The 21,857-nt window shown below is 36.8% G+C and overlaps 1 protein-coding gene across 3 annotated transcripts in view; it reads right to left on the bottom strand.

Annotated features, from left to right (window-relative positions):
• ZNF385D (zinc finger protein 385D) overlaps positions 1-21,857 on the bottom strand; it is a 411,627-nt gene that overhangs the window by 148,550 nt on the left and 241,220 nt on the right. Inside the window, exon 1 of one of the 3 annotated variants that reach the window (XM_032691559.1) lies at positions 14,012-14,352. The exons of the other annotated variants lie outside the window; for them this stretch is intronic. Coding sequence (XP_032547450.1) covers positions 14,012-14,033 — 22 coding nt within the window. The 5' untranslated portion in view covers positions 14,034-14,352. Of the gene's footprint in view, positions 1-14,011; positions 14,353-21,857 lie in introns of those variants that run through there. 3 annotated transcript variants of the gene reach the window in all.

Here is a 21,857-nt window from a genome sequence, read left to right as displayed (position 1 = left end):
TTCCTAATATTTTTATTACTTTTTCACACTAAAATAGAAAAGTAATCCCCTCAATTTAGGCAACAGACATTTATCTAATTGAATTGCACACCAAGTGCTTCAAGTAATTTCTCAGTATGTTTTTATTACTCGAGATGAGTAAATCACTCCCTCTACAAAACCTAACACTTTGAATTTTAATTAATTATGGTATATTAATCTGATCAGAAGAACCTTACAAAATCTGACAAGCTAGGAGGACAATGCAAGTGTAGAGAGCCTTCTATGGAACTATGTGTTGACAAGTTGAATCCCTCCTCCCATCCTCCCACTCTACTGCTAAGGAGTGAAGGAAACCTCACATACTGTAATCATCTTTGCTTTCCATAAAAGGTAATCTTACAATACATTTCCAAGCAAATGAAACTATATTAAACCAGTGAAGTGAGCCAACCAATTGTCATATTGCTATAGAAATGCAAGGATTTGCTAAACCACAGACAAACCTGAGTCCTACAAATACTTTTGCACATATTTATCTATTCCAATTCCTCACATCAGTGAAACAATACAAGGAAAAGTCAATTTTTTTAATTTATATATGCAGAATTGGGGTCCATCTCTTACTTACATAATTCTATCTGATTAAACTTTCTAAATGTTCCATAACAATGGTTTTTAAACAAAAAGAATTGCTATTCTATTCAAAAGGAATAAAAAATTTACCAAGGGTGCTCAATTTGAAGGATGAATCAAAACTCCAAATACTTTACCCACATCAGCATATACAGGAGAAATCATTTGCATAATCCAGGATTTGGTACTGCTTTCTTTAAAAACAAAACAAACCCACAAAATACCAAGATACATCACATGAGAAATGCATGATGAAACTATAAACATCAGATGAAAATGAAGATACTCTAAGCATATTGTCAAAGATGGACAAAGAGTTCCATCTTTTCTCTCTGATACCATATCATTAAAAAAATTAGGATGATTCCAGCAACAAGAACATACTTCTTGCATCTAGAAATTGCATTAAAAAACTCTCATAATCTTATTGAAAAAAGACGGTGTGCTGAGAAAAGAGGCCTATCTCCCCATATAATTCCAGTAGCTTAAGGTGAGTTACACTGGGTATTAGTTTGAGCTGTAATACTAAAGGACAACTATTGCAGTGCACTGAATCTGTTTAATTAGACGTATCAATTCAAGTAATGAGGCAATTTTGCATGCAAGCTTCTAAGAAACCTGAAACCAAACACAGCTTGCCTGTAAAAGGGTTGCATTCCAAAGCTTAACCTCAAGCCAATTTTACAGATCTAGAGCTGCAACTAAGCATAGATCACCTGATTCACAGCAGAGTGTTTTGGGTGTGTTAATCTGAAACGCTGAGAAAATTTCAGCAATGTGAGCCAAACCATGACAAAATTTAAGATATGCACATCCTTCTTTAGCCTCAGTCCCCTGATGCCAGCACAGTCCTTGTGTCTATGTATCGGCATTAGTCTGGGACCTTACAGTTTCTGCTCCTCTAAGTCGTACACAAGATATCTGTAGCTTCACAGATCTGTTGCCTTTGCTTATGTGTTGCAGGAAGATTTGATTTATCATCTGAGAAAAGACTCTGCAAACCTGTATTTCTGGCTATTCTGTTTCACTTGGACTTGGGGAGAATATGTGGTAATCTTGTCTAAATATAGATAAAATTTAAATGGGGAGTGATAGGATTTCTTTGTTACACTCTTTAGACAGCTAAATTATACTTAAGATACATTGAGAAGTACACAGCTGTTTCATGTTGCTATGTAGATTCTGTTGCTACCACATGTGAAAAAAAATTACATTCTATTTCTCGCTTAACTGACCATTTAAGTTCACAGAAAGCATCAAATGACTCAGGTGTTCAGCTACATGACTATTTGCAGTTCCAAAAGTACTAACAGTAAAATGAATCTCTATGTCCAAGGTTAATCCTCCAGTGTATTAACTCTTACAAAGTTCTTAAAGTTGCATGTAAAAGAACATTGCAGCAGGAACACAAAAGAAAGCAATGAAGAGTTCACATTTAGGTAGCCCTATTGTCTGACATATTTTTGTAGAGCTTTGCCAAGACCAAACATGGCCATGGCCATGTTACTGAATTGGTAAACTCAGACTATCAAGACTGACGGAAACCCAAGAACAGCAAAATGAGACTGAGAAAATACAATTCAGTGTCAGATAACTTGAAGTGAATAGACCACTTGCTCTTGCAAGTATAAGCTGAGAATTTGGCTCCCATCAGAATATTCTTGAATCAATAAGACCCTTCAGTGTTTCCCTACAACTTCTTCTGAAGATGTAAGTTGGTTTTAGCCCAATTAAAAACAAACAAATGGACAACAAAACCCAAGCAAAAAACAAACAAAATCCAATAAAATAAAAACAAGCAAACAAACAAAAAAGATTATGACTAGAAAGCCCCTTGTGTTAGGTTTGTCACCTCCCATGATTTCAGGATTCTTCCTGCTCTTTGAAAGCTAGGAAAAGGTGGCATAAGCTCCTTCTTGGAGGGCTACCACACACTGAAAAAAAAACATGTAAAGCAGTAGATGTGCATACGCACCCAAGAGGAGTAGAAACTCTTTAATCTTTTTTTTCATGGAAATCTATGTTTGAGAATATTTTTTAAATTATTGCTCTTGCTCTAACAGCATGGGCAATGGCCTCTTATCAGACATGATTTAGTATAACATTTTGTCTCTTTCCCCCTAAAATTCACTGTAAATTTCAAATTTGCTATTTATTATTACAATATAATGCTTTTTGGCCTTTCCAAAATGACACATTCAAAAGCCAAACTGACATTCTAATTACAAATTACAGTTTCCTTGTCACTAGAAACTATTATCCATATACAATTTTAATACATGTCCATTCAGTAGCTCCAGACACACAACTGCAAATGTTAAGATCTTGCAGACTAGAAATGAGCTTCTCCCACATGCAGCTTTTTCTGGCTGAGCTACAAACCCACAGAAACGATAGCTTGGTATGATTTGTGGTCACAAACTTTAACAGAGCTGCATAAGATGATGCTCTAATAAAAATGTTAAGCCTCCTCTGCTAGTGGGGGAGGATGGAGTGGGGCAGAGGTGGGGAGGTAGAGAAGGAACCTCAGAGTTTCCTTACTGCTGTTCTTCTGCTTAACTAGTGTAGAGTCTGTTAACTGAAGGAGAATCACCATAAACTACTAAACTATTCATTGAATTGTCCTGATCTTTTTAATGATATTGCCAAAAATGTGCCTTAATGAGACAAAAAAGTCCTCCCAGTCCAACAAGTCATTGGAGAGGTTCCCCTCTGGAAACTAAATAGAACTTAAATAGGACTACTGTGAATTAAGAGATACTCTACATAACTTGTACATAACCACAAAAGCTTGCAAGCCACCATCCTATATGCACAGATGAATTTCTTGCTAATGTAAACCTTACAAGGACAGTCATGGCAGCTTTAAGGTTTTTTGGTTGTGGTTTTTTTAGTTGATTGTTGTTGTTGTTGCTGCTTAGAGGGGGTAGTTTGGTTTTGTATTTTTAAAAAGGAATGAGAATTGCTATGGGCTCTGGAGGGCATGGAACAAAAAAGTTCAGTTGACTTAAGACTCTCATATTATTCGGCATAGACAATTTGGTAATGGAAATTAATAAGAGCAGTAATGACTATATTTGCAGTGGAGCTGTTTGCCAGTTTATAGAAAAGTTCATGGTTTTAAACCAGTTCCTGAAAAACAACAACAAAAAAAAGAGGGTAACTTTCATTGCCTATTGATTCCTGAGCTGTCCTATAGAAACCATCAAAGCTCAGGTGACAAGGGAACTGATGGATTCTTTCCTGGCTGGTGTGCAGAGCTCCTCTGGCATGGCAAGACCTGCAGCACTGCGTTCCCTCCTGCAGGTGCATCTTCCCATAAGTGGGACTCTTCACACAAGGCCAATGCAATTCCAATTATTCAAATTATCCAACTGCCCAAGCTCATATTTCCATCACATTCAGTGCCCCTTCTCTCAAAGATACACAGAACAACTGCTGAACAGGATCTGCAACCCAAATGGATAAATGCTTTCATCCATACTTCCAAGCATGGTGACCATGCTGCTGGGCATATCAGTGCCCTCCACCCCCAGACCTGCTGTCCAACTGACTGCCAAAGTTTGACTGCACTGTTGATAATCAATTTAAGATTTTAAAGAGCATTTAATTCACATTTGAAATTATTGGAGATATTAAACATAACTGTTACAAATTATTTGACAGTTACCTTAATTAGAATAGGTCTAGTTTAATATTTCCAGCACAGATGAAACACCTACTTTACTGGGGGATATGGAAGTTTCTCAGTATGTTAGGTCCAGTAAATGAAATTGAGTTCAAGCAAATCTATTAGCACAGTCCAACACTTTCCACAGCTCATTACAAATAATAATTACTTTCTGAAAACTTTCTCCTTCCCTCTGAAGAACAGATCTGACTCAGTAGAAACAGTATCAGTGAGGAAAGCTCAATTTTGGATGAAAGATTCTTGAACTAACAAGAGCTTTTTTTTTGTACCTGTTAGCAGTTGCCATACATCCAGTATATCAACAGATTTCAAAAGCTGCCCAACTTCTTTCAGGCAAACCATCAATATTACTTCAACTAATATACTACCAAAATCAGCTCTCTACATTATTTAGTAGAACTGAAGTTGGCTACGTAGATAGACAAACCTGTAAAACTGGAAATCTGCACATCACAGGCACCTTGCAAAGATTTCTTGAAAGATTAACTTATTTATTATTTTAAATATTCTCTAACAGCATTAGCCATCTGTTGCTGTGAGCTTCTAGAAAGGTCTAATAATTTAGAATTACCATTATTTCTTCTTATATTTGTGATTTGGAAGATATTAGCTCAGCTGGAGTCTCTCAAACAGATATTTGATACAAAATATTCATAATTCATTTGATTATATATTAAGGTCAGATGGCAATATTTCTGTTTCCAGATGAATCTAAAGTGAGTTTTGTATTTCTGAAAATGTGCTAGTACAGTTTTTAACATAAAAACTGCCTTAATAAATTACAGTAAAGTATTGTGCAAATGTTATCTTTGTGAATATTCCTGTGAAGAAATCTGCCTATTGGAAATGCACAGAAAACTTATAGAAATCAAATAAACATTGTTAGAAAAAAACCTGAGGGATATTTTAGAAGTTAGGCTAAGGTTTATTAGGCTAAAGGCTTCTTAATTTTTCAATGACAAGTGCCTAAGACTGCCTACCTGAGACAGTTCTGTTTTGGTTTTCATCACTACATTGAATCTTTTTGATATATTTAGCTTTTTCTAAAAAAAAAAAAAAAAACAAATCAGGGCATGGAATAATGAGCAGTAAAAGTAGCTTAATGTTCTACACATATATGTTTTCTTCCTAATATCAGTAGAGTTGTCTGGGTGTCCAGAGCGACATATAGCACCATCATTCATGGTATTCACAATGTTAATTCCAGACTATTTAAGTAATTTTTTTTCCCTGCGTGTTGATGATAGCATGTGATAATAATTCTGCTTCAAGTTAGTCACTATGGCAAAACAGAGCAGTTTTGTTCAGTCACCTTGGGGTGCTTGTGAAGGGTGGTGCTGTCAGTACCATTTTGCTGCAGCACCAGCATTCCACCGCACTTCACTTGCTGCCTGCCTGCCTTTCTCTGCCAGCAGAGTTTATATAAATTTCATGCACTCTAAGGCTTTCCACAATCACATTTTGATTGTATCTACATTGCTAGAGAGATTTCCAGTGCTGCTTTTATTTTTTTAATGTGTTTTTAGCCTTTCAGTGTTTGATTAATTGTATTTATTAAGTTCATTCATGCGAAGGAGCATATCTATGTGGGCATATGTGTAGTAATGCCCCTCTTTAAGGCCACTGACTCTTTCAACCTTGAAAACCTGCATGTTTTGGGAAGGTAACCTATTGCATGTGTTGTTAAGAGTGTGTAGAGCTAAATGCTAATATGAAGGATACTCGCCTCATATACATGGATCTGACCACAGATAGGCATTTATGCAAGGCTCTGTACTTTCTATAGGCATGTCCAAAAAGATTCCAGATGTCCATAGGAACCCAAATGGTGGGCTGCTAATTAGCACTGAGTAGGTTTGTCAGCTATACCTATATAAGAAGATATCTTTTACATTCTGTAAAATACAGCAAAGGATTGGGGAAATAATGAAGAAAGAAAGTAAAAGTGAAAACCACTGGGAATTTATAAATGTGATGAAAATTTTTACCTCAACCCAATTGAAAAGAAAAAGAGTTATTTCAGAACCTTCCTTAATAAAGAAAGAGTGGTGAGGGAAAAATCATACCATGTTGACCAATGCAATTTCCAGCTACTCAGGGCTACTAAGATTTAAGTGAACAGAATGTAAATTTGTTACTAGGAGGCTAGTGCAACTGCCCTAGCACTGCCTGTGGAGAAGAGGACTAAACAACCAATTTTACAAAGTAGACAGACTGTGGTCAGGACTGGCGAGACAAATGTTTGTAAATGGTTACATCGTGTCTTGAGTGCTAAAAGTACGTAAGGATACTAGAAACAATACACTGTTTTGGCTTTACAGTATCAATATTCATGTGGCCGTCGTGCCCTCAGTCAGAAGGAGACAAAAAGTTAAAGGATCTAAAGATGCCATTACATATGCATACACTTGTTAGAATTTGTCCTATACAAACACAGGAATTGCAAAGATAAATAGGAGACTATGTAAAGTTTTACGTAGTTAAAGTGAAAGTTATTGCTTTTTTCTGTGCCATCTAAAAGCAGATGAGCCATGAAACTACCACTGTTGAAAAATTTGCTACTCACAGCAGCACAACTTACCAGTAATAATACAGAGCAATAGTGTGCTTGCTGCATAATAGTCACATATCTGGCAAACTGCATGCACCTGTTACATTGCTGGTTTTGACAGGAGGTGAGTGGATCTGCTATCACAGGTAAATACCAGCAGACAAAAACTAATTTGCTAAACATTGCACTATAAAGACAGTGGACCCTCAGGTCACTACTGAAAAATTACTTGGCTTAGCAAGAAGAGCTCTAATATTCCTGGCAGTGCCAAGACTGGCTTCCCCTCTACCTGTTCCTTCCTTTTGCATTCAGAATCACAGATCTTGTCAAGCTTCTGTGTTTTTTGACTGGGTTTTTTTTCACTTTTTTTTCATTTAATATTGATCCCCACTGCAATGATGGGTAACCCTATTGGGAAACACAGCAATTATCTCCCTCTATCTTCGTAACTTACTGCATTCCATAATAAACAAACTGAGTAAACAAGGTCAACAAGAACAAAAGAAGCTGAGGAAATTTTCATGGCTTTCATTTGAATGAATTGTCCATCGGCTTTTTCAATTATAGCATAAAAGTAAATACATAAGACAGCCACTATGAAGTAAAAATCAAAGAGTAAATTAAGCCTAGTTTTTTTCCTTTGTTCTTAAGAAATCAGTTTTAACGTTCAGAGGGGGTTTTCTAACATAAATCCACTTTTTAGTTTCTATCTTGTTTTCTGATGGAGAGAATTGGACAAGAGGCTGCTGGTTTGCATTGTAATAAACAGAATACATAAACACCACATAGAATAAAAATTACCAATATGAGCCTCTGAGATCCTAAGCATATGCTAAAATTTCAAACAGCCATACCCAGAGTTAGCAGATACTCCTGGTCAATCTCATCTTTGTATCTCCTGTAACTGCTTCAGAGATGAAGATACTATACATTACCAAACCCCAGGAGCTTTTCAAGCTTTACTTGAAAAGCAAGTGGTACATTATGGTTTTAAATTTTGATATCTGCAGGGACTATAAAACAGAGTAAATTAGTTGGCTTGGTAATAGAGCCAGAACCTGATCCCATAGTGATGAAAGAATTTCTCATGATTTCCAAACAAGTGGTTCAGCCAGCTAGCAGAGCTATTAAAAAGAGAAATAGATTGATTTAATCTCACCTTTTTAAAACAGATGTAACCCTTGCCAAAGCAGAAATGTGTGGGGGAGAGAGGGTTGGAAATAAATAAAAAAGGAGAAAAAAATAAGGAGAAAGAACAAGTGTTTTTGTTTAAGGATAAGGACTCAAGATGTCTTACCATTTTTTCAAACCTAAAAATATTTAAATGGATATAATTTTAAACATCAAAAGAGAACAGAACTGTATTATCATAGATGTTAACAAGAGGCAAGGGTGTATAATCATTGAACTTTAACATGAGCCGTTCTTATAATTCTAATTTGAAATTACAGTTGCATTTTCTTATTTCATATTTGATTCAGACCCTTGCCAACTACTTTAAGCAGTCGTACTATGCTTAAGATTGCAGTAGCTCTTTATTGTGCTTATGCATAAAGAAAAAAATTTATAAGAGGAACATGTTCATGAGCATCAAACTGATGAACTGAAAAAAGTGGTCAACAAAATGGGCAAGGAGAACTAAATATATGAGCATGCCAATAATGCAGCTTCATGTATTAGATTTTTCACCCCTAAGTAGATTTCACAAAAATGTGTTGCTAAAATAACTGAGCATACGGGCTGACCTACAGAATGTGGCTTTGCCATATAATGACTTAGGCCTACAATAGAGCATTTTCATCCCCAGCAATTCAATTCGAGTGCAATCTGTGACACTTCAGGCTTTGGTATTTCTAGCCAACCTCTTTAGCTGCATTTTCTCTGAATGTTACCAATCATCTATGCAATTTCAGCTGCAAAACTAATCTTTGCAGTATATTACATGTAATATTCGCTTTTTAAAAACTGAAGCCCTTATGACCTCTACTGTATTTCAAGAACTTTTCATGATCTAATAGCAAATTGAAATATTTCCTTTTTCCAGTCCAAATATATTTCTTCTTTTTCAAGTACCACCATCTTCTTTAGTACCATGAAAGGCAAAATCTTTAAAAGGATTCCTGTATCCTGATTAACATTTTTGTAATTGCAAGAATTTATAGAAATGCCATTAGCTTATGAAATAAAATCAAAATAACATGGAAGGATATTTGCACACAGGCATAGAGAGGTAGAAGCCATATGACTTTGTTATATTTCTACAGTCAAAGGCTCTCATTATTTTAAAATATTTTATAAAAATAATTTATATGACTAGCCTTTTAGGAAAGAAAAATTAAAATGGACAGAAGCATGGCATCACGATGAAAATTTTAAAAATCTGGTTTCTTCTTATATTTAATTTCTTAACAGAAGAAAGATGTTTGTTAGGAAGGCATGCAGGATTAGATTCAACAGTCATCCCAGTTAAAATATGTACAGACACAGATTCACGTGAGCACATGAGCACACACACACTTTCTGTTAAAGGACCTTCAGCTGAAGCAACTGTGATCTAATCTTCTCTAATGAAGCAGGAAGCCATTGATTCTGATTTTGGTTTTGGAGCAATTCTGCCACCCACAAGAAAGGTAACGGTTGGAATGACTTTTTTTGGTCTGTGAAATGGTAAAAGCACCTTTTATTTATGGCAACATACTGGATACATTTAGAGGCATTTTAAATGAAGAGTTTCTGTAACAGAAACTAAAAGGGTGCCATCTAGCACAGAGTAGTTTCTATAAGTTTAAACAGGTTTTGGTTTATTTTAGCTGTTATTATGTATACATGCATTAATGATTATTCAGTGCTTCAAGATATGAACTTCACTGCCCTGAAGGCTGTAATGTTCCAAATATAAACATCAGACTCCTGCAGTTTTCAAGATCCTATACATTGGCTTGCTCAGCTAAATTCTTCTGTCACACACAGCATCCATTATATATTAACTACATTTCTTATTGCAGAAGGCTGGTGATAAAACATAGTTAGTAATCCAGTATCTGTGCTTTTCAAAACATTTTAAAAGCACAGCCTTATCAACACCAATTCATCCTGCCTTAAACGAAGACAAAAAAAATGGTACTAAAGGCCTCTGCAGTGCCTAACCTAGAAGGACATACAACCTTCTAAAAACAAACCAGTAACAACTAAATATTTTCATTGAAACAAAAAGCCCCCCTGTTTCAGCAGTTGGTTGGTTGGTTTGTACAATGTGTGTTTTCTTTAAAGATGTGGTGAGATTTGGGGCGTGGGGGGTATTTTTTATTCCGTGACTCATCCAGCATGAATCTCTTCTACAAAAAAGTGTTCCAGAAATAAAAAGTCATATTCAGAATAGTAGCATGTATGCAAATGAATTACTACACTTTACAATATTGGCTGAAAAAAACCCATTGAAAATGAAAACAGCCACCATACAAACAGAAATGTGATGGCATTTTCAGGTAAAACTTGTTTGTTTGTTCCCCTTAATGTAATGTTTTACCCCATAGTATATTAATTTCCATCCCAATATATTAATTTCCTTTAATATTAATAATGTGAACAGAAAAACTTAGAAGTTGCTTAAAACAGTACTGTTTTCAGAGGAGGCTAGGGGAAGGAAAAAAAGAGAAAAAAGGAAAAGTACAAGGTTTTCCTTTTTTCCCCTTCCTTTCCTTCACAAATTTTAATTTTAGTTCTTTTTTGGGTTGTGCTTCTTCAGCAAGGGTGAAGTATAGGGGCGTGTGGGGCAGTGATTTTTGGGTGGTGGGGGTGGAGGATTCTCTTTGCTCTTAATTCCAGTCAGCGTTTACCGAGCCCGCAGGACCCATGCTCACCATTCCATAACTGCAATATCACTGCAGTGTTTCCTCCAGTTCGACAACTGTGATGTACAGTGCATGATACACAACGAAAGCTCTCCTCCTGCCCCTTGTGAACAGCACTTTCCACCTGACCTGAACAGTGGCCACCCAGCCCGAGGGGCGGCCACAGGGGCCACTGCGCTCACGGGACAAGCCGGCGCTGCCAGGCCAAGGAAGGCGCAGTCACGGCAAGGTGGCTGAGTCAAGGCAACAGTGGCCAGTGCAACCTTTTAAGCCAGAGATGCAGCATGCAGCACCTCATTAGCCACAGAAGAGCCCTCACATTGAGCAGAACTAGGGGAGGTTTGTTGCACCCTTTATTGATATGCAACATTGGCGCTGTGGCACTGACAGCCACCCACCATTTCTCCTCTTGGAACTGCTGAGAATGGTCACAGCTGACTTTTATCCTATGCTAAATTATTAACTTGGTGATAAAAACAGACAAAAGTTGCTTTGGGGTAGGTATGTATGTCCTTAAGTACAAAACATCTCCCTGTGATAACACTTAACAGGAATCTATTATTTTCATTGGCTTTTGGCTTACTCTATAAACATACTACATCATTTTTTAGGATTTTTATTACTATTATTATTACAATTCTGTATTTCTATTCAACGCAAAATGATGAATGCAAAATCAATACAATAAGTAACAAATGTATCCACGGTGACCAAACAATAAACTAAAAAGCACAGCATGGTGAGTGAAAATTAGCAGTTCTTGAAACAACTCCATTAAAATTCTGTTGCAATGTAAGAGAAAGGCTCATGCAATTACAAGGGTTACAACAGGTTTAATTATTTGAAGGCTTAACTGAAATAATAAAATATACATAGTAGAATGTAATAGAAAGGTAGAATATCTCCTCAGAGGCTCAGTCTTTCAAGAGAGAAACATGATGACCAGTTCCTGAATTTACCAACTTTTCTCTCTGATGGTTAAGAAACTCACTTAACCCATTAACAATTGCTCTGTAAGAAGGATACTTTTGCATGGTTAGGTGTTACTTTCCACGGTAATTATTTTCAGTATTTATTTCAACCTTAACGCTGTACACACGCATTTCCACTGTGCCACCTTACATCAGCAGCAATTAGACAACAAGGCCCAGGAAAGCAAGCAAAGTGCATACAAATATACAGAAATATTTTCTTTTTTTCCCCTTCCTATACTTATGTGGTCCAACAGTAGCATGCATAGATAAAAAAAAAAAATACCCCACAGAAATCTTTATTAATATGAAAAGGAAAATATATTTTTTTTCCCCTCAGAAAAATAAAATTCCATTATTGTCTATGTGATGACGGTAGCAATTTGAAGTCAAAGTAGGTGAGCGATGTACGCAGTCAAGCTTTCATCTGGCTCTGTGCAATTCTGCTTTGTGCAGTAAAAGGGGCAGGTGAGATTACAGATGTTCTGGCTTCTCACAGACAGAGTAAGAAAACACAGAGAATAACCACAGGTAAACATTATCCCCCATCAGCTTGCCCTTTTTTATGAAAAAAGCAGAAATAAGAACACTCATTTAAAACATAATATTACAGAAAACTTCAGTCTGAACACGGCAGATGAAGAACCTGCCTAGTACAAACTTTCAGCTCTGCTCTCAGAAGTGAAATTTCCTGCAAAGCAGAAAGCACAATCAGGTTTGTTCCATTTAAAAACTTGTGTTGCACCAGAAAACAAACAAGCATGTGAAACAGCAAATTTTTTTTCAAAGTAACATTAGAATAAGTTTGATCACCATTACATGTTTCTGAAAATTATAGACAGGAAAAAAAGATAAAATTAAGTACAATGCAACTAACATACACCTAATATTCTAACTGTATAACTTCAGGAAACTATCCTAGTCACACAGGCAAAACTGATTGTTAAAAAGAAAAAAACAAACAAAAAACCATCATCTTGCACTTGCAATGCTGTTAAAGGTAGAAAAATAACCCGAAAGAAAGGAACAGCAAATTAACCTAACTGATACTTTTAATGGTGAAGAGACTTAAACTAAATTACTCAAACCTAAAACCCTAATGCTTGTCCTTTCTCAGTCTCTGGAAAATGTAGTAAAGCTAAAACATTGTAAATTTATCTTTGAAATGGACACTGAACAGTTCTGACAACTCAGCCAATTCTTTTTATTTTTTTTTAGGACCGTTTACATCAAAATCAATACGCTTTCATAATTGATATGTTTCACCGCTAAAGACAAATCACCCCCCCCAATATATTTAATTTTATGAAAATAGGAAAATAAAGCTTAGCATGGCAAAAAACATAGCACTTTTGTGACAGGGCTGAGAATATTACAAAAGTTCTTCTCTTAAAGCTTGAAGTGAACTCCTGATTCAATATTTAATGAAACTGAGAAAGCTGCTGAATGTCCCAGAAATCCTACAACTCCCTGCTCTGTGTTCATCCTAAGTATTATGCAGCTATAAATTAACACTGAGGCTAGATAAGATTTCAAGTAGTCAAGAATAGCATTTTTTCCATAACATCACCAAATTCTCTATTTTATTTTTTTATGCTCTTTTACAGCACTAACTTGCAGCATTATATTGCAATCATACATCCCAGCCCAGTACTGCAGCACTACATTGCTTAGACATAGCTCTACGCTCCAGCATGTTTTTAGGGTATGTAGCCAGCTCAGCTGTAAGCATAAGGAAGATTTTCATCAAGCAGCAAAACTCTGCACAGATATTTAACACCTCCAAGACCCCTAAAGGCTTAAAATTATATGTATTTTGTGGCATGCTCAGAGCCAACCCCACACCGGTGATCTGCACAGTGCAGACTACTCAGCAATTGCACCGCTGCAAATAAAATATTGTTTCACCTTTGTACCTTTAAATTCTTCAAACTAAAAGCTGAATGAAAAACTGAGGTTCACTGTCCCTCCCCAGCACAGACAGTGCAGTAGCAGCTCGTCCATTACATTAAGTTTGTCTAAAACTTCCCATGCCTCATAGGCATTTCTCATCCTCTCTTGGCAGATGAAACAAAAGTTCATTTAAAACAAACCTAGGATGAGTTCATCTTATCTAGCTTGTTTTTCAAACCGCTAAAACTACGCAGTAGCCCACTCAAACAGAAAATTTCCCAGACAATGGAATCCTTTCAAACTGCACAGCCGACAGGATTCCCCAGTTGTCAGTTTTAGGTGCGTGCCAGCACGAAATGTTCTTGAATCCAAAATCTGTAATAATCACTCCTATTGATAATGTGAGCAGAAGCAGAATTACATCACGGTTAACACTTACCAAAATACATTATGTTTCTCATTAATCATGCAGTCAGGATCCCACCGCTGTGTATTCAGCATTAGCTCCTGCACAGGGCTGACATGTAAAACAGAGCTTTTTCATCCTACATTATGTGGAAATTTCCCAGCACGAGAAGCGTGAGAGAGCAGTGTGCCGCCTCAGGATGAGCTCTTTGCAGGCAGACTTATCCCTGATACAATCCCTGTCTGATTTAGCGTTTACTCCGGCTGCATGCTGCACTGCCCATTCTTACTGTAATCTGACTCCTCCTTCTGATGTCCTTGCTGTGCCTGTGACATCAGGACTAAGAGTACTACAAACAGATCTTTTCTTTAACAGGCTCGCAACGATGTGGTCTAATATGCTGGTTAACCTAACTCTGGTTTGGACAAAAAAAAAAGCCCTTCTAAAATTGTACTTTTTTTTTTTTTTTTTTTTTTGGCAGTAAATGCGTGTAGTGACATAACGTGCTCAATTACATAATAGAGAGGAAAGACAAAGCGTATATTGTGAGCATACTTTTCTTTGAAGGGCAGGCTCCAGGAGAAGCCCTGAGTGCCCTGATACCCCAACTTCAATAGAAGATAATGATGCTTGACACTTTGCAAGATCACGTCCCCCCCCCAAGCCTTTTTTTTTTTTCTAAATCAATAGTTCCATTTCAATAATAAATTTCAATCTGAATGTTGAAGAAAACTCAGTCTGTTTCTATTTTTAAAAAGCAACTAACAAATAGGTAGTTCATTTTCAATATAGCTGAACTGATTTTTTAAACTACAATATCTTCACATGAATAAAAAGTGTGAGGACAGGAGACATACAACAACGATGATTTGTAATGGAGTTTACAACCTTTCACCCTTCAGGTCCCTGGTTGCTTTCTGGTCCAGGTTGATAAGTCGTTAGCAGCTGGTAGCTATTTTATTGTTCTGTGGCAAATGGAGTGGTTCTAAGTTTATTGTAAATAGGGCCCCACACAGTCTCTGCTGCTATATGAACTAGTAGCAGCTTCAGAGGAAGAAAGACCAAAGAAATACTGAAATACTCTCCACCATGTACCTATAGTGCCTCGGGATGGATCTGACACACACCAGTGTGGCAGTGTGGTGAAGGCAATGTGGTCTGTATTTAGGCACATATGTCTCCTCTGTGAATCGATAGAGGACATTGGTTTCCTGCTGTCAGTCTGGTGTGTATCACTGATAATACACTTACACTAAATAAAGGTAAAAAATAATGGATAGTATGCCGAAGCGTTTATTTCATTATAATAGGATCTAATGGGATGAATGCTTTAATTCTACAGGAAAGAGGATGACAGGTATAATTCATTTAAAGCTCCACTTCTTATTTGTAAAACCACCACACAATAACTACTATTTCATGAGGTCCAATCACTTCAGGCAAAATTATCGCACCAGCACAGCAGCCAAGGAATGCTCCAATTGCAGCGGCAGAGTTCAGAGCCCTGGTGTACACTGCCTCTATGCATCTCTCAGCAAGAGCCCTCCACAGCATTGCTCTCACGAGGTTTCATGCTACCTGTATGAATGTTACAGAGATTAAACACTGCTGGGGAGAACTGGGGCACGAATTTCAGTCCTGTCCCTTGCTGGCAGTCCCACAGCTATCCACTTCTGACACCTATCCTTTCTCAGTGCCTGTTCTTATTCCAGCTTCCCCTGGGAAGAGGCAAGCCTGAAAGAGGAGATACATGGTACACTGATAAACTCCAAAATAAACTTTGCTTCACAACTAAAAAGCATACAGTGCACTTTGAGGCCACAGTGCACGAGGGAGGAAGATCAAGACTTTTTGCACAGTTCAAACTGACCGAGAGCAACATAAGTTGAGCAAATCCTAAATCAAAAACAGAAAAACGAAGCTATCTAGAAATCATGGCCTGTATTTTAACTAGAAGGTGCAGAAAGCAAGTAACAGAGGGTATTCACAGCACATTTCTTTCCTTTATTTCATCATTACAATGCTCATTCCCTTCTACCATACAGGGAAGGACACCTCGCTATAGGGGAAAATACCATCTTCAAAGACTGGTTTAAAATATCTCAGCTGAGCCACTCTAATGTTCTCTGAGCAGTAGATATAAGCTACTATTAGGAGCCTTCTGCAGCACAACCATTCCCTCCTCTCCCTTCACTGAGGGTAAAAGCTCAGAGAATCAATTCACTGTGAAATCCTTCAGTTCCTTTTCCAGCTCTGAAGTGCTTTTGCAGAGGCACTGCATGACGTCCTTTAAGACAGTCTGCACCCAGGCAGAGCATTTGCCTGTTAAACTGCATTTACCTTATCACAGAAAAAAAGCTCGGGGTCATTCTACCAGGAGTCAAACCCTGTGAGATGCAGGCTAACTCTAGTCTTGGTACCTCAACAAGCCAAGATGCCTTGTTGATTTGTGCCATCAGCTGGTCATCTGAGAGCTCGGGTACAGAATACTCATGTCAGTGTAGGTGTACTATTAATGGTCGGGCAACAACCATGATGCCTTTAAACACCCCTTCTTGAAATGGCTGTTGTGTTACAATAGCTGCACCAATTCAGATGGCAGGTCAGATCTTCAGGAAATGTGAACAACAAAGTGCCACATAGATTGACATGTTCTCCACTCTTTGGTTCTGAATGTTACCTCCAATTTTGCTTTGCCCTATAGGATGCAAAACAAGCAGGATCACCTTCCACCTTAATGCACCTTATTTATGTTCTGACAGTAAGTATACAATTAAAGTAACCAAAGCAGTTAAAACAAGAACTTTAATTTCTTTGCATTTCAACTACAGAAATGCAAAGTAGGAGAGAAAAATCACTGGTGGCCTCTCCTGGAAAGCTTTCACAGCCCAAATTCACATAGTGCATGACAAACTCTGCTTTCATTTACACATTCAACATTAATAAGCTGCAAAAAGAAATAGAGTTTCAAGCAAGGAACAAAGAATAAATTTTATTCCCTGAGTGGGATATTGTCACTGTCAGTGAAAGCAAGGTTTAGTTTAGTAATTGCAATCCCAAATGGCTGGTGTTTTAACGCAAGCATTGAGGATTCTGTGGAAAACAGCTGTAGGGAAGCACAGTCAGGAGCAGCAAACACTTATGTGTGTCTGGAGATTTGAGTAGACCCAGCCTGGGCATGCAGAAGCATGCAGAATGAATGAGCAAATTAGTCCATGATGTCAGCCCATGGTGCAAACTCCCAACCATCAACAAGCCAACACAGGCTAACCAGCATTTAACTTTGCTACAGATGCAGGTTAACTGCAAAATTATCATATTTCCATGCATGGTTCACTTATAAAAGCAAATCTCCCAAATCCTTGTTATTCAGCAATCGCATAAGCATAGCAAGAAAAAAATTTACCTACTCCTAAACCAGCTACCCCTCACCCTTACTCTTAAAAATAGAAGCAACTTCTACTCCCTGAAATCCTCTTTTCCAACATAATAACATCTCCACCTTGAGTTCTTCTGCCCTTCCTTACCTTGGTAAAGGCTTTGCCACAAAGGGCAGATTTTCAAAATGCAGAACACCCCACAAGATGTTACCTCCTTGCAATAAACAAAAAGCAGATAGTACACATGACCTGGAAGTACAGCACATACCTTATGTTTCTCCAGAGCTGGGAAAGCTACAGGTTACTCCTCACGCCTGACTTGGTCTAGAGCCAGAGGGGCACTTCATGAACTAGCTCCGCTAATCTGTGCTTTCTACTGATTTTTATCTATCCACTGATTTACACAATGCCTCCATAGTAAGTATCAAGGCCACTCACAGGCATGTCTATTGCAGAGACCAATTAATATTTAATATTAATGCACCCAGTTAATTCCCTAGGATTCCTGGAAATCTCTCTTCCAGTCTTGAACTCTCCCAGGAGGCAACTAATATTAGATTTATACTCAGAGTCTTACCAATTGCCTTTGATGAATTTCAATAAGTGAGGCTGACCACAAACCTTTCCTTGCAAGTGCAGAAGCACGTCGAGGAACTCTTTGCTGGCAAAAGTGTAACAGTAGGCAACAAAATACACTAGTGACACAACATTTTAAATCTATACATCATGTGTAGTAGGTTAAAAAATCTCATACATTTGAGAGGTTTCCAGATTTTCCTAAAATAAATTTTGTCTATTGTACAGACACAGCTATTAAGAATGAAAATTTATTGTAGAAACATTAGTTTCTGAAAATAAAATGGGAGGAAAAATCCAAATCACACCAGACCTACTAGTTAACCAAATGCACCCCAAAACTAAAGGATTCTGAAAGGTAAAATGGGACTAGAACTTCCACATAATTTGGAAACTTATGTATTGAAATTTCATTCCTATTAGTACTACGGTTACCACAGTGCAGAAAGAAAAAACAGCAAACAAGCCACAGTGTTTTAAGTCTCCAAAAGTAATTGAAAGTGTTTCCAAGTGCACACATTTTTGTGCCTCAAATAAAATATATTAAGTACATCAGCTAGAAGCTTGGTTTGTTTTTATTTTGAAGCCATCTGGAGTAATTTAAGACATACTACACAATAATGCAGATTTGGTGATTCATTACTAATCTCCTGAGGTTACCCTAAAGGATAGAAAGGGAAGAAGCAATATACAAATATACAAAATATACGTTTTTAAAATATACAAATATACATTTGTATATTTTAAACAGCCACAGAGGTTCATCTTTGGTTTTACACATTCTCCACTGGCAAAAACTATGAAATGTGTTTTTTACCCTTGACTCAGAAGTGTCAGTTCTGGAAATGTGCAATATTTGTCACCATGAATACCATTTAACTGCAGCAGTACCCGAAGGAACTCTGTACCACCACACGTGAATACAACTGGAGGAACTTAATTAATCTTCCTGTCACTTCCATGATGCTTTTCATTAGTTTAGCTGCTATCTGATCAACTGCTCCATTCTCTATTGGAAATGGCTAACCAGAACCTCCTATAAAAGCATTTTCAAGAGGTAAACAGACTCACTTTTGATCCTGAGAGCCTTTACAAATCTTTACCATGCAAACTTTATCAGTTCAAAAAGAGCACTTACAGCACTGTTCTTTTTATGCAACTGGGAATTTCTACAGAGCTTAAGTAATATAAATAGAACGATATGCATTTTTCTAAGCTTGCAGCTAGTACTTCTGGTATTTTGTATTTTGAACACAGACAACACATGGCAATTGAAAGGTCATATTTTTCTGAATTTCCTTCGCATAGATATGGATAGTTACTAAACAAACAAACAGAATGTTGCCAGCATAAAGCCAAACCCGTATTTTAGGCAATATTGCTGCTAATTGTTTACTAAATGCCCACTCCTGTCATCATTTACTCCTAAGCATGGGACAAGATTTAAGGTAATGAATATGAATAAATATGCAACTGGTACAGAAGCTTCTTTGACTATGTATATTGATAATAATTTTAAAGAGAAGTATGGTTTAAAAGCAAATAAAACTGGGAAGCTTTTCTAAGTCCATGTCAAATATGTTTTCAAACACATACACATACACACACACACACACACACAAAATCTCTTTTTTTCGGTCAAAGAATGAAAACTGGAACCGATGGCAACAGCAAGTTCAGCATGCACAGTCCTTCCTTTCTCTCTCTTTCTTTTGTAATTTCATTTCTGTACTGTTTTCAGTACAATTTATCTAATGTGTTAGTTTAGAGCATATCACATGTAGACAATCCAGCACTACCTTTTGTGAGGTGAATGAATTAGTGTTTCACTTTTTTGTTCGTCTTTCTGACACTCTCTACAATTTTGCAACATACCCTCTAAGATTTATCACCAAATCCAGGCATTGTATTCTCACAATTTGTAAATTTAAATTTATAAATCCAGATATTGTACTGAAAAATTTTGTACAGGTTTCACACTCAGGATTCTTTTATTTTTGCACTCTGATTTACAGGATGCATCTGTTCACTTATGAATGGCTGCATTTTGCATTTCTGATTGTACCATTAAATGGCCAAAACTATACACTTCTATTATTCATTTATTCTTTAAATATTCTATAAACATTTTTATCAGTCAAATGATAAGTAACAAAACCAGATATTTTATAGTAAAATCATCTATACTGTCTGTTTTAACTGTTTGATTAAAATAAAATAACTACAATTTGTTGCATTATTAATTAGAGACCATTTCACTTATTTTGAAATGATAAAGCAATTATTGCATAGGTATCTATTATGCTTTAGAATGGGAGTGTTTGGTTGGCTTTTGTTTTTTTGGCTTTTTTGGGGGGAAGAAGGCTGGGTTTGTGGGTCTTTTTCTGTTGTTTGGTTGGTCGTGAGTTGTGGGGGTATTTTTTTCCTTCCACAAGTAGCATCAATGAGGTAGAGATTTCCTCAACAGATCATTTAGAACTCTTGTGTAAAAGTTATCCAGAATTATTGGTTTTAAATTGTCTTTAGTCCAAGAAGTTGCTGCTTTACATCTTCCTTCCTTTCTTCCAGGCCTTTTGGAAATTGTTTCATAACATGGAGAATGCATCAAGCATTTTTCAAAATAGAGAATAAAAAAATTTTTTATCACTTATGGTGCTTTCAAATCTCTCGTAACAATCTTACTATCTCCATCTAGTGGTTTATATGATTAGGACTTTTGCTATTAATACATTAAAAGCTTTTTATTGTCCTTTGCTTTACCGATCACAGATTTTTCATTTTCTGTTTCTGTCTTTCACTATAAATTTTCCACACTTCTTACTTCAATTTTATACTGATTAGTATCTGTTTCCTCTTTTACAATTTTGTTCCAAGTAGCTTTTTAATTTCTAGTTGCTGTCCTAATTTTGTGGGTGAGCCAGTAAAGACTTCCAGCTAAAGTTTGCCATTTTCTGAACATCAAATTATTTTTTTTACTCATCTAGTGACCTGTAGTTATTTAAGGAAGCATCAGTTTTCCTCCCAAGCCTTTCTAGCTCTTTTCTTCCCAAACAGTTCTGCTTCTAATTTTCCTTTAAGAAATAAAACATTTTGAAACACAAAATATGTAGCTTTTATTCGTATTCTGTTTGCTCCTAGAGAATATAAAAAAATCTATTTCCACATCTCTAAAGCACCTAAATGGAAAAATTTCAAGATACAAGCATGAAACAACGTTCCTTCATTTTCTTCATACTGTACAAAGCTGTTTGAAAAAGAAAAGAAAAAAAATTAGCAATGCAGTATGATTTTATGTTTCCCAATGAGCCGTGTTTTAAATACATAACTGCAAGAGAAAAATGCCAGCACATGAAGTCCCAATGTGAATGAGTGCAAAGCAGTTTGTTTTTTATACCGGACCAATCAATGGGATTGAGGTTGGATCATAGACCTACAACCTGGAATGCACATAAACACTGCCAGCTGCACAGCACTACAACTTCTCTCCTGCTTTGTAAAGCTGAGATACTTTGCAGCAGGACCCAAAGGGATTGCGAGGTGCCAGCACCACATTTGGAACTAAGCTTTAACTACCTAAAAAGACAGCACCTCAACTAAAGTAGCCAGTGCTAAAGGTGCCTCCTGGGGCAACTCATCCCACAGTAAATTGTAATCTGAGTGGAAGAACATAGGTCCCTCTCTGCGGATACTTCTCTCATTCTGCTGACTCGCAGAAGGGTATCAACATTTATCTTAGGTTAGATGAAAAACTTTTAGTCTGTTACAGTTCAGCAGGAGAAATTGCATCTCAAATGGCTATAAAACAGTTAATCTCATAGAAAACACAATTTATGTGTTTGAATTCCTCTTTCAAATCCAAGGAAAAGTTATTTTGGTCAAAACTACCAAGGAAACACTAGTCAAAGGTGAGTAAACTGCACTTT

The sequence above is a fragment of the Chiroxiphia lanceolata genome, chromosome 1, assembly GCF_009829145.1.
Source record: "Chiroxiphia lanceolata isolate bChiLan1 chromosome 1, bChiLan1.pri, whole genome shotgun sequence".
Classification (NCBI taxonomy): Eukaryota; Metazoa; Chordata; class Aves; order Passeriformes; family Pipridae; genus Chiroxiphia; species Chiroxiphia lanceolata.
Note: the sequence above shows the minus strand (reverse complement) of the source record. Positions and strands in the feature narration are given on the sequence as shown.